At 50.4% G+C, this 12453-nt stretch overlaps 1 protein-coding gene across 3 annotated transcripts in view; it reads right to left on the reverse strand.

Annotated features, from left to right (window-relative positions):
* Positions 1–6951: 6951 nt before the first annotated feature.
* The window catches only part of LOC116544636 (leukocyte immunoglobulin-like receptor subfamily A member 3), a 29424-nt gene continuing 23922 nt past the window's right edge, over positions 6952–12453 (reverse strand). For 2 of the 3 annotated variants that reach the window (XM_032271171.1, XM_032271170.1), the window contains 9 exons: positions 12054–12356; positions 11536–11832; positions 10982–11284; positions 10620–10724; positions 10284–10334; positions 9538–9657; positions 9158–9233; positions 9041–9078; positions 8444–8781 (listed from right to left, as the gene is read on the reverse strand). In XM_032271171.1, the coding sequence (XP_032127062.1) occupies positions 8498–8781; positions 9041–9078; positions 9158–9233; positions 9538–9657; positions 10284–10334; positions 10620–10724; positions 10982–11284; positions 11536–11832; positions 12054–12356 (1577 nt within the window). In that variant the 3' untranslated portion in view covers positions 8444–8497. Of the gene's footprint in view, positions 7510–8443; positions 8782–9040; positions 9079–9157; positions 9234–9537; positions 9658–10283; positions 10335–10619; positions 10725–10981; positions 11285–11535; positions 11833–12053; positions 12357–12453 lie in introns of those variants that run through there. The other variant, XM_032271172.1, reaches the window with a different exon arrangement.

Consider the following 12453-nt stretch of genomic DNA (forward strand, 5'->3'; position numbering starts at 1 on the left):
GCTGGAAGTGGGATAGAGAGTTTACATGCTTAACCAAGTTAGAGGTTTCCTGCCCGAAAACAATTCTCGAGCACATTGATAAGTTTTATTGTTTCCCAAGTCAAAAGCGTGGTGAAGGATTTTAAGGACTTTCTTTCGGCTGGGGCCTGGCAAATAGAGTTTGCCATCCTGACTGTAGCCATCCTGAGGGTTGAAAAGTATGCCCTTGAGAAGTGGCTTATTCTTTTTAAGGGGAATACTGAGGTTTAATTTCTCTCTTTTTTTAAATTTTTTTAAAGATGGGGTTTCACCATGATGGCCAGGCTGGTCTTGAACTCCTGACCTCAGGTGATCCACCCACCACGGCCTCTCAAAGTGCTAGGATCACAGGTGTGAGCCACCACACCCGGCGAGGTTTCTCGTGAAGCCTTTTTAGATTAGAAGGAGCTTCAAGTGTGTTGCTGCCTTGAAGCCAATTAGCTGCCTGATTGGCTAATTTATTTCTTTCAGCTACCTTACTTATTTTTTCATGTTTCTTACAATGTATCCCCGCTAATTTTTTGTGGAAGAAAAACTGAGAATAATAACCTGCTAATTTTTTTTTCTTTTTTTTTTCTTTTTTTTTTTTTAAGACGGGGTTTTGTTCATTGCCCAAGCTGGAGTGCAATAGTGTGCTCTTGGCTCACTGTAACCTCCGTCTCCCCAGTAGCTGGGAGTACAAGTGTGTGTCACCATATCCAGCTATTTTTTTTGTTTGTTTGTTTGTTATTTTTAGTACTAACAGGGTTTCACCATGTTAGCCAGACTGGTCTTGAACTCCTGACCTCAGGTGAACCGCCCACCTTGGCCTCCGAGGCCAGGTGGAGTGCTGAGACTACAGGCGTGAGCCACTGTGCCCGCCCATTTGGTGATATTTTTATAGGAGATTTATTAACAGTAAGAAAAAAAAATTTTTTTTGTTTGCTTGAAATGGCAGCATGAGCATGGAGAACCAAGAAAGCATACTTGGAGTTAGTGGGAACGTTAGCTACCTTTTCCTTGCTTAATTGTAAGAGCTGTTAGCTCAGCTAATTGAGTGCTTGGCCTGGGGAGAGCGACTACTGCTGCTTCTGCCTTAGGTACTTTTGCTTTACCGCCTGTTTATCAGCTAAGAGCTCCCCCTAGAGGACAGTCATCCTGCCCCATTATGTGAATTGTAAGCAGTTAAATAATTTTCTAGGGTTAACCTGGCCTTTTCTGACCAGTAGAGCTATCATGACAGTGGCTTGAAAACACGTGTTAACTAACGCTGAGAAAATATTGGATTAGACTTTTTCCCGAGATGCCCCTTATGGTCGTGCTATGGGAAGAAGGGAGGCCTGGGTTAGAGAAAAGAGAGACTGGCTTTAGTGTTTAGAAGGAGGTCTACTTTCCTTTAATTTTTTTTCCAGAATTATTCAGGGCTCTTGTGCTGTAAGGGCAGCTTGAGCCACTGGAGCCAAGGTTCACGCCCCAGGAGCGATCAGTTTTGCTGGACCATCTGTGAGACTGGATTTTGAACTCAGTGGCCTCCACTTCTGGGAGAAGTTCTGTTTTCGGTGGTTTTGGCCACAGGCTGAACAGGGTCAAGGTTGTTTCATTTTGCTCCCTGGACATTTCTTTTTAAAATGCCCTGGCCTGCCACACTGACAGCAACTAGAGGATGCACCTTGGTGATCCTGGACTTAGCACGCCTGCAAAGCTGCTGCTAGAGGCTTTGTCCTCCTCCTGGTACCTATTATGAAAGACCGAAGTGGCCACATTTTTAAAGGTGCTATTTGGCCCTACAGCTTGCTTTTGTAGCTTTTTTTTTTTTTTTAATATTGGGAGATGTCTGTGTAATCAATTTGTCGTTCAGGATGAGCTATGCCTTAACTGAATTAGGGGATAAGGAGGCGCACTTTATTAGCGCCTCTTTTAGCCTTTTTATAAAGGCTACAGGATTCTTATTTGGCTTTTGGCCCATTATAGACAGTTTAGAGTGATCGAGAGGTTTGGCCCTGGTTTTCCGTAGGCCTTTTTAAATGCATATTAAAAAGTGCCTCTTTTTCCACTTATTTTCTGAGCTATGGGGTTTTAGTTATGGGTTTTTGTTTTTGTTTTTTTTTTAAGACGGGGTTTCACCATGTTGGTCAGGCTGGTCTTGAACTCCTGACCTCAGGTAATCTGCCTGCCTTGGCCTCCAAAGTGCTTGGATTACAGGTGTGAGCCACCACGCCCGGCCCTAGTTATGGTTGTTTACCTGACCTGCTTTCCTCCCTATTGGAAATGGTGTTTCTGCTATTTCTTTGCCTTCCCTATCTGTTTTTCCCCCCTTTTAGTGTATGATAGAAGATATATTGCTTATTTTTAAAATTATTTGCTGTTTGCAGACTTACCTGCTTTTTAGCTGCTCTTAGGGTTTGGTTTAGGAGCAAAATAACATTCCTCCAGGAGTTAAACACCTGAGTTAAATTTTGGAAAGTTTTATATACCTATGAGGATTTTTAGAAAATTGGCCTAAGTTTCCGTTTATTTGCCTAAGCTTCTGTAATGAGAAGGGAACTTGAGGGGGCTTCAGACAAGGGAGGTTATTCAATAGTTCCCCTGAAAGTTGCCCTTCTAATTTGGAGAACTATTTCCCTGCCTGATATGATTGGTAAAACAGCTGGGTTGTTTTTACAACACTTGCAAAGGTTCAGTAAAGACGCCATGCCCTTGTGCATAAGAAAATGAGTCCCTTCTTTTTAAAGTTTTGAGGTGAAGGAAGTTCCAGGGTTTAGAGTGCATTACAGAGGGGTGCAAGCTGAAGATAACTTGTTACCTGTTTAGAAAAAGAAGTGAGAATGGGGTGGGGGGGGTGCCACGATGGCAAAGAAGCCAGCACCGGAATGCAGCTCCCCGCAATGAGACTCAGAGGGCTAGGGGACTTCACGATTCCAAACAAGCTGCCAGGTTCGTTTCTGGGGGACTGATAGGGCCCCAAAATAGGCCCAGAGAAGGAGCCGCAGGGCGAGGGCTGCCCAGGGGGGCAAATCAAGACAGGGCGGGGGGCACGTCCCCACCTGAAATGTGCAGCTGGCTCGGAGGGTTGGGGGACTTAACCCCCTCGGTGCTCCGTTTCGGGTCCTGTGCTTACCTCATCTCTCCTGCAACCCACGGTCCACGAGAGCCGCGCCAGACGGTGGGGCGCTGTGGGTGGTCCCTGCAAACCTGAGCAGCAGCTACCTCGGAGCGAGGCAAGTTGTCGCAGGGACCTGGGCGGAGTTTGGACTAAGGCCAGCAGGACTGACCGTCCCACAGAGGGACGCAGGGATGAAAGCAGGGAAACAGACCGCCGCACCTCCACAGAGCTCAAACTGAAGCCCTGGCTAGACTGGGCCGCAAATACACCAGCCGGACCCCAACCAGGAAGCCGGAGCTCTGGGAGGCGCCATCGGGAAGGCGGGGCCCAACTCACCTGCAAACAATCTCCAGGGAAGGCCCACCCACCCAGCAACCTGACGGAGCCCGAGAGCCCAGCACCGCCCTCTACAGGCCAAAAAAGGTACAGCTCCAACCTCAACAGAAAAACGTCACTCACAGACTCCTCCTGAAATCACCAACTTCAAAGCTTAAACGGAACGCTTGTCATCCGAGCTCTTTAGGAGGCCGAGGCGGGCGGATCATGAAGTCAAGAGATCGAGACCATCTTGGCCAACATGGTGAAACCCGTCTCTACTAAAAAAAATACAAAAATTAGCTGGGCATTGTGGCGCTCAAAAAAAAAAAAAAAAAAAGATTAAAGGGAGATAAATCCACGAAGATGGGGAAAAACCAGCAGAAAAGGATGAAACCATCAAAGAACAGAACACCGCTTCTCCTCCCAGGGATCACAACTCCTCACCATCGAGGGAACAAGAAAAGACAGAGAAAGGATCTGAAGAACTGACAGAAGCAGGCTTCAGAAGGTGGACAATAACAAACGTCTCTGAGTTAAAGGACCGTGTTCTAACCCAATGCAAAGAAACTAAGAACTTTGAAAAAAGGTTAGAAGAAATGCAAACTAGAATAACCAGCTTAGAGAAGAATATAAACAACTTGATGGAGAACTTCAAAAGGCATACACAAGGGTGGACAGCCGAATCGATCAAGCAGAAGAAAGGATATCAGAGATAGAAGATCAAATCAATGAAATAAAACGAGAAGTCAAGATTAGAGAAAAAGGAGTGAAAAGAAATGAACAAAGCCTCCAAGAACTATGGGATTATGTGAAAACACCTAATCAGGTATGCTTGATCAGCATACCTGAATGTGACGGGGAGAATGAATCCAAGTTGGAAAACACTCTTCATGATATTATCCAAGAGAACTTTCCCAACCTAACAAGGCAGGCCAACATTCAAATCCAGGAAATACAGAGAATACCACAAAGATATTCCTCAAGAAGAGCAACCCCCAAGGCACATAGTTGTCAGATTCACCAGGGTTGAATTGAGGGAAAAAAAAATCCTAAGGGCAGCCAGAGATAAAGATTGAGTCACCCACAAAGGAAAGACCATCAGACTCTTGGCAGAAAACCTGCAAGCTAGAAGGGAGTCGGGCCAATATTCAACATCCCTAAAGAAAAGAAGTTTCAACCCAGAATTTCATATCCAGCCAAACTAAGCTTCATAAGTGAAGGAGAGATAAAATCTTTTATGGACAAGCAACTGCTGAGAGATTTCATTGCTACAAGATCTGCCTTAAAGGAACTACTGAAGGAAGTACTAAACAGGGAAATGAACAACCAGTACCGGCCACCACAAAAACGGACCAAATGGTAAAAATAATGACATAATGAAGGAGCCATGTCAATTAACGGGCAAAACAACCAGCCAGTAACTGGTTGACAAAATTTAACCGAGGAGGTTGAATATCTCTGCACGGAAAACTTCACAATATTGGTGAATTAAATTGAAGAAGACCTATATAAATCAGAAGGTAGCTTATGTTCATGGTCTGCAAGAATTAATATTGTTAAAATGTTTATATTAAAATGAGGGGAACAACACACACTGGGGCCTGTGGGGGAAGAGTGGGGAATGAAGGGAGGGAGGGCATTAGGAAAAAGAGCTAATGCTTGCTGGGCTTAATACCTAGGTGATGGGTTGATAGGTGCAGCAAACTACCATGGCACATGCCTACCTATGTAACAAACCCGCACGTCCTGCACATGTGCCCTGGAACTTAAAAAAAAGTTTATACCTGCAGACTCAATGCAATCCCTATCAAAATTCCAAGGTCATTTTCCACAGAAGTAGAAAAAAATCCTAAAATTTGAATGGGCCTACAAAAGGACCCCAAATAGCCAAAACAATCTGGAGCAACGGGAAAAAGGAGGCATCACACTACGGAATCCCCAAATATCTTACAGAGCTACAACAATCAAGGCAGCATGGAACTGGCATAGAAACGGGTACAGTGATCAGTGCCACAGGGATGAAAACAAAGAATGAAACACACACGTTTATGATGAGCTGATTCTCAACAAAGGTTCCAAGAACATACAATAGAGAGAGGGCAGTCATTTTGGATAAATGGTCCTGGGAGAAGTGAGTCTCCATGGAGTGTGGCGGTCTGGATCCTCCCTAGGCAGGTGGATGGTCAGAGCAGCATACAGGCTCAGCTCAGCTGAAGGTTCCCTTTCCTGGCAGGAAGGAGGCTTCGTTATTTCCTGTTTGAGGGTCAAGCTGTGCAGCTGGGCACAGGTCACATCCTGGAATATTCATATGAAGAGGAATGAAATCAACCCTTATCTTATCCCATATACAAAACAGGCAGAAGAAAAGCTTCAAAAAGTTGGTTTGGGCAAGGTTTTTTGGATATGACCCTGAAAACACAAGCAACAAAAGCAAAAATAGACAAAGGGAGTGGCTTCAAACTAAACAGCGTCTGCACAGCAAACAACAGAATAAAGAGACAATGCAGAAATGGGAGAAAATAGTTTCATGCTCTATACCTAATAAAGGGCTAATATTCAAAAGTATATGAGGAACTAAAACAACAAAACAGCAAGAAACCAAAAACTACTTGAAACACAGGCAAAGAAGACATACAAATGGTCAGCATGTATATGAAAAAGTGCTAAGACAAAAGCTTTGTCTATTGAGTTGATAATTTGTGTTAATTTTGTTAAAACATTGAATTACATTGATTGAGTTTTTTTTATTTTACTTTAAGCTCTGGGGTACATGTGCAGATCTTGCAGGATTGTTACACAGGTACACACATGCCATGGTGGTTTGCCGCCTCCACCCCCCGTCACCTACATCAGGTATTTTTCCTAATGTTATCCCTCCCCAACCTCCCCACCCCCTGCTATGCCTCCCCTGAGCTACCCTTGCTTTTCATAAACAAAATAAAAAAATAATAAAACCAGTGTGGTCATGATATATCGTCTATTTTATAGAGACATGAATCTTACTTGCTAATATTTGTTAAGGGATTTAAATTTCTTTGAGAGACCTTCTATGCCTTTCCCATTTTGTAGTTTCCTTGTCAGGTTTTGGTATAAATTTGTTCCTAGTCTGATAAAATTTATTTGTGTAAATATATACAAAATATTCTCAGGGAAAATTTAGGCAAGTTTGGGGTATGGGGTGTGTGTGTGTGTGTGTGTGTGTGTGTGTGTGTGTGTGTCTTGAGTGTTTGAAAAAGCCACCAACAAACCTTCCTGAAGTGACATTTACTTTGTGGGAACATTTTTGATTACAGGATTAGTACATTTTATATATGTTTACATATGATGATTCAGATTTTCTATGTATCCTTAAGTTCATTAAATAAACTGTAGTTTTGAATATTTCATCTATCCCATCTGCATTTTCTGTTATGTCAGTGCAGAATTACTCAGTTTTCTTTCACCTTTGTAAAGCTGTGTGTAGGGTCTGCAGTGCTGCCTCCTATTTTGTTCCTGTATGGAAATGTGTGCCTGCTCTTTTTTTTTTTTTCCCCTCATTGTGGCCAAGATTCATGTATCATTAATGTTTTCGAGAATAAACCTTTTGACTTTATTACTTTTTCTCTATTTTTTGTTTGTCCTCATTAGAAGCTCCTATTTTCCCATGTCATTGGTTTGATATGTAATATTTACATGATCAATCAATTTAAAAACATTTTCAGACTTCTGTTTTGTTTTACCAGTTAACTCATTGTGAACTGAGAGGCCTGCTTCTTTATTTTGATAATACAGGGATACTATTTATCTTTGCAGAATCAGGTGACTCCCAAAGTTCCCAGAATCTTCTGGTGGTCTATGTTAGTGGTCCAGGCTGGCTGGGGTTCAATGGTGCCCACTGGGGGCAGCTTCCATGCCTTCTGGGGTCCTGAGTCTTCATGGTGTGTAGAGTCTGGGTCCTCCCTGGGCTAGTGGATGGCCAGAGTGGCATAGATGCTGGGCTCAGCTGGAGGTTCCCCTGCTTGGGACGAAGGAGGCTCAGTTGCCTCCCGCCTGAGGGTCAAGCTGCGCAGCTCGGCATAGGTCACATCCTGGGGTGCTTCAGATGCAGCAGCCTGCAGAGGCGGGAGAATGAGAGGAAAGGACCGTGGTGGGGGTGAGAGAGAGGAAAGGACCTGCTGACTGTCCTGCCTGTCCTTTTCTGCTTGTGTGTCCCATGTGTTCAGGAATTCCCCAGAGAGGGGAAAGAGGGGAGGCCATTTCTCTCCTAGGTCTGGAGTGATTCACCTTAGCATAGGTCACTGCATGGGGTCTTCATCATGTGGGCTTTGCTGGAGAGACAGTGGTGGGGGGTGTCCTTGAGTCCCCCTGACCCCCTGGAGTCAGTTTTCCCACTGTTCCCAGAGTGATCCATTTACATTCCTTTCCTGATGGAATTTCAGGGATGCGCTAAGGCCGCGGAGGGTCTGGCTGCTCCCTCCCTGCGGTTCTGACCTCTCCTCCTCACTCTGAAGGCTGTGGAGGGTCTGGCTGCTCCCTCCCTGCGGTTCTGACCTCTCCTCCTCACTCTGAAGGCCGTGGAGGGTCTGGCTGCTCCCTCCCTGCAGTTCTGACCTCTCCTCCTCACTCTGACCTTGCCCACTTGGCTGCAGCCTCACGCCTGCCTTCCCGCAAGAGCTCACTGCTGCCTCGGGGCCTTTGCACTGCTGTTTCCTCTGCCTGCAGGGGCTCGTCCATTAGAGGATGGTGTGGCCCTCTCCGTCCAGGCTTCTCAGATGACAGCTGACCAGACAGCCCTCCCCTTACCATTCAGACTGGCCCCACTGCCCCACACTCTCTGCCCTTTCCCTGGTTTATTTTCCTCACAGCACGTCGCACTCCTGGACACTGTGCGTTTATCTGCATTTTGTCTCCCACCATGAGGTGAGCTCAGGAGGGTGGGGGCGGCTTTGCTCCCTGTAGTGTCTGCAGCTCCCACGGGTAGCCCCATCCGCAGTGAGCTCCTGGGAACACTCGCTGGATGAATGAATGAAGGGGAGCCCAGGGCACTGGGGTGGTTCATTGATCCCTCATCCTCCCGAGGCCTGGGGAGCCCTCTAACAACTAGACGGCCGAACAGAGGATGAGGAGCAGGAAGGGCACCCGGGAGGAGGCCCACAAAGTCCCAGGACACCAGGAGAGAGTGAGGTCACAGCAGGCGGGAGGCAGCGTGCTGGACACAGAGGGTCCACCCTGGATGGTGCTGAGAGCCGGGGAAGGAGGACAGAGAAGTCCTGCTGGGTTAGATCCAGCACCAGGAGGCCTTTGGTGCCCGGGACAGGGGCGGGGTCTCACCTGAGTGTCCAGCTCCACCTCATCCTCAGGCTGTGTCTCCTTCACGGCAGCATCTGCTGGGGCAAAGCAAGGAGTTTATCTCCTGGGAAGGTTCCCTGGGACCTCTCAGCCCCGCCAGCCCCTGCCCAGCTCCCAGATGGGGCAGCTGAGATCCAGGGAGGGGCTGTGATGTCCCGAGGTCCCACAGTGTGGGGTGAGATCCTGTCACCCTGAGCCCCAGACCCCTTCCAGCCTGTGCCCTTTTCCCATTGCTATGGAAACTATGTGCCCCCATCTCCCTCCTGGCTGGGGTCACCTCTTCCGCTCACTCACAGAGGGTTTCTTCTTGGGTGTTGGCAGCCGGGCTGGACCTAGGAGAGGACAGGGGAGCTTTAGGGGCAGTGTATGGGCCGGGGTGGGTGGGAGTCTGGGGTCTTCGGGCAGAATTACCTCCTCTGCAGGCCTCTGCCTGTGGGTTCTGGCTCCACAGCCCCTGCAGGATGTTGGAAATCAGCCTCTCTCTGGGCTGTGTGAAGAAGGACAGAGTCTCAGCCCTGGGAACACCTGCCCTGCACACGCAGCTCAAAGGTAAGGAAGGAAACCTGGAAACACTCCTGCCTCCATGCTCCAAATGTCTCAGATGGAGAGAGCCCGAAGGACACTTTACATTTGTATGTGGGGACTGACATGAAGTGCTTTCTCGATTTGCCTGGTGAGAAATGCTAGAACACTTTCTCAAAGCTGCATTTTCCCAGCGGTTTGGATTCCCTCTGGCTGGTGCCCTGAGCCCACCCTTGGTTGGCCCATGGGGTCCCCCCTTCTGTACTCACCAGATGTCCAGCGTTTGCCCTGATGTCGACGTCGGAGGATGAGGAAGAGGAGGAGGAGGAAGAGCAGCAGGACGAGGGCCACTGAGACCCCGGTCGCAACCATCAGGTGCTTTCTCAGACCTTGAGTACAATGACGTCAGGAATGGGGTCATCACACCACTGATTGAGCACCTACTGTGTGCAGGTAACTGCTCGGCCTCTTATTCACCACCTCCAACCCCCACAACAGTCGTGCACCATCAAATTGACACATCCATCCCACCCACTTTACAGATGAAAAACAGCCTCAGAGAGGGGACTTGCCTGCCCCAGGTCCCCCAGCTAGGCAGCAGCATAGCTGGGAAGGGAACCTGGGAGTCTGACCTGCAGCCCTTGTTCCCTGCACCTGAGCTGAGCCTAGGAGCTGCAGGGAAAGAGCCTGACCTCCTGAACCACGGCCCTGCTCCCCTTCCCTGCCCCAGGTCACCGTCACTGCTGCAGGTGGGACAGGACAGGCCCCTGTGGAATCGGGTCTGGAGGCTTCCCTGGGAGGCCTCCTCCCCCAGGAGGTCACAGCTGGGAGTCAGAGCTGAAAGGAACTTTCCCACCCCACAGGCCTCTCTCCTTTACACTTGGAGAAACTGAGGCCCAGGTGGGGGAGGGGCCTGTCCATGTCACCATCTCCAGAGGAGCCTTAATCCAGTGACAGAACCCACCCTTGCCTCCCCTGGACCCTGGCCACCTGCCACTCAGAGACCCTCACTCACCACTTTGGGGATCTAAATCCGGGGGAGTGACAAGCTGGTCCCCAGGGCCTCCTGGGTCCGGACGCAGAGGTGAGGGCTAGGGCTGTCCTTCTCCCCACATCAGCCCAGCTGCTCCTCCCCCAGGCTGGGCCCCAACATCTCCCTCTACCTCGACACCCTGTCCCTCAGCAGCCCAGCCGCAGAGCCCTGGGAGCCTGTGCCCCCGTCTGTCTCTGCCCAGCTCTCTGGAGAGAAGTCTGTGCTGAGTCCTTGAGGGGAACATGATCCTCTGGGAGACTCGGGACTGCCTTGGGGGAGGCCGCACTCCCTCCCAGACATGAGGCCTCAGTTACTCACCAGGTGTGGGGGTGGGATCAGTGGGTGGGGGGCTGGGTCCCCTGGAGGGTCCTGGGTAAAGAATGAGAGGAGGCGGAGGAGCTGGGTCTTGCCTGAAGCCTCCACCTCAAACCAAATTTCTCCACGTTGGCCCTGTGGCCCTCCAGTCCCCTCCCCCACCCACCTCTCCTCTTCACAATGCTGGCGATGCTGCTGAGGGTCTGTGCCTGGGAGGGCCCCATTGTCCTCCTTCCCTCTGAGGGCTGAGGCCTCTCTGGCTGAGCCTCCTTCACACCCCCTCCCTCCATCCCAGCCCAGAGCTCTCCTGGGGCAGGGCCTGAGCTGAGCCTTGAGCTCAGAGAGGACAGGGTCAGGGCCCTCACCTGAGACCACGAGCTCCAGGGGCTCACTGGGGTGAGACAGCAGGTAGGGGATGGAGCTGTATGAGCCGTAGCACCTGTAGGTCCCCGCGTGGGCTGAGGTCACATGACTCATGGGGAATTCAGCCTGGTATTTATCAGATTGGTACTTTGATCTTAGACGCACGGGGGCATCAGCTGCTCCCTCCTTGGTCAGAAGGAACGTGTACATCCACCCCTGTGACTGACACAGCAGGGTCACGTTCTCTCCTGAGGCCACCCTGGGGCCCGGCTGCACTGAGAGGGAGGGTCTGTCAAGGAACTGTCCTGGAGAGAAGAGGATGGGTGAGGGGCTGCCCCACCTTGTTCTGAGCTGAGACCTCCCCAGGCCTCTCTCTGGGACCCTCAGTCTCTGTCTCTGTTTTCTCTGAGTCTCCCCCTCCCCACCCATCCTCTGTCTCTGTCTGTCTCTCCCTCCCCTGGGACCCCCACCCCTCATCCTGGCCATCACCACCTGGGCTTCCTGGCAGGGCCTGTGCAGAGCCTGGGTCCCTGACTGAACCCGCTGGGCTCCTCACCTGCGATCAGGATGTCCAGGGGGTCACTGGGGGCCGACCACTCGGAGGAGAGGTTGTGGGCACCGGAGCATCTGTACTGGCCCCCGTGGGAGTGGCTCACAGGGCTCAGGGTGAAGTTGGCCTGGGAGAGCCCAGCCTGGAGCTGCCGGCCAGGGCGCTGGAGGAGGTCAGGTCCCCAATCCTTGTACAGAGCGAACCTGTCATAGCCGACATCAGAGCCACACTGGAGGGTCAGGGTCTCCCCAGGCTCCACGACAGGACCCGGCTGCACTGAGAGTGATGGCTTCTCAGAAACACCTGGGAAAGGTGGTCATGGTCTCCAGGAGCCGACCCTCAGGCTCCCCACAAGTCCTCCCTCTCCCCCGGCCTCACCACTGCAGATCTTCCTGTGTCTCTGGCCCAGGAGCCCTGAGCCCTCTCACCCCAACATTGTCCCACCTGGAGCTGCCCTGAGACACAGCTCCTCCCCACCTGCCTGGAGACTCAGGGATCTCCAGACAATGCTGTGAATTTCTCACCTGGGACCAGGAGCTCCAGGACATCACTGGGTAAAGACCACACATAGGGAGAGCGAGAGTAATAACCATAGCACCTGTACGTCCACCTGCGACTCGGGCTCACGGGGCCCACGGAGAAGACGGCCCGGGATGACCCACGGGTACAGGGCTGGGAGTTCAAGCGTTGTGGATGTTCATCTTCTCCTTCCTTACACAGAGTGAAGCCATCAAATGCCACCTGTGAGCCACACTGGAGGGTCACGTTTCCTCCTGGGGTCACCACAGGGCTGGGCAGGGCTGAGAGGGTGGATTTGCTGTAATATCCTAGAAGAGAAGGAGGCACCGTGTCAAGTGGGGCTCACACCTCCCACATCATCCCCAGGGCTGGGCTGTGAGAGGGAGATGTCCCTGAGTGCAAAGC

The sequence above is a fragment of the Sapajus apella genome, unplaced genomic scaffold (assembly GCF_009761245.1).
Source record: "Sapajus apella isolate SASKATOON/1434 unplaced genomic scaffold, GSC_monkey_1.0 scaffold224, whole genome shotgun sequence".
In the NCBI taxonomy this organism is placed as follows: domain Eukaryota; kingdom Metazoa; phylum Chordata; class Mammalia; order Primates; family Cebidae; genus Sapajus; species Sapajus apella.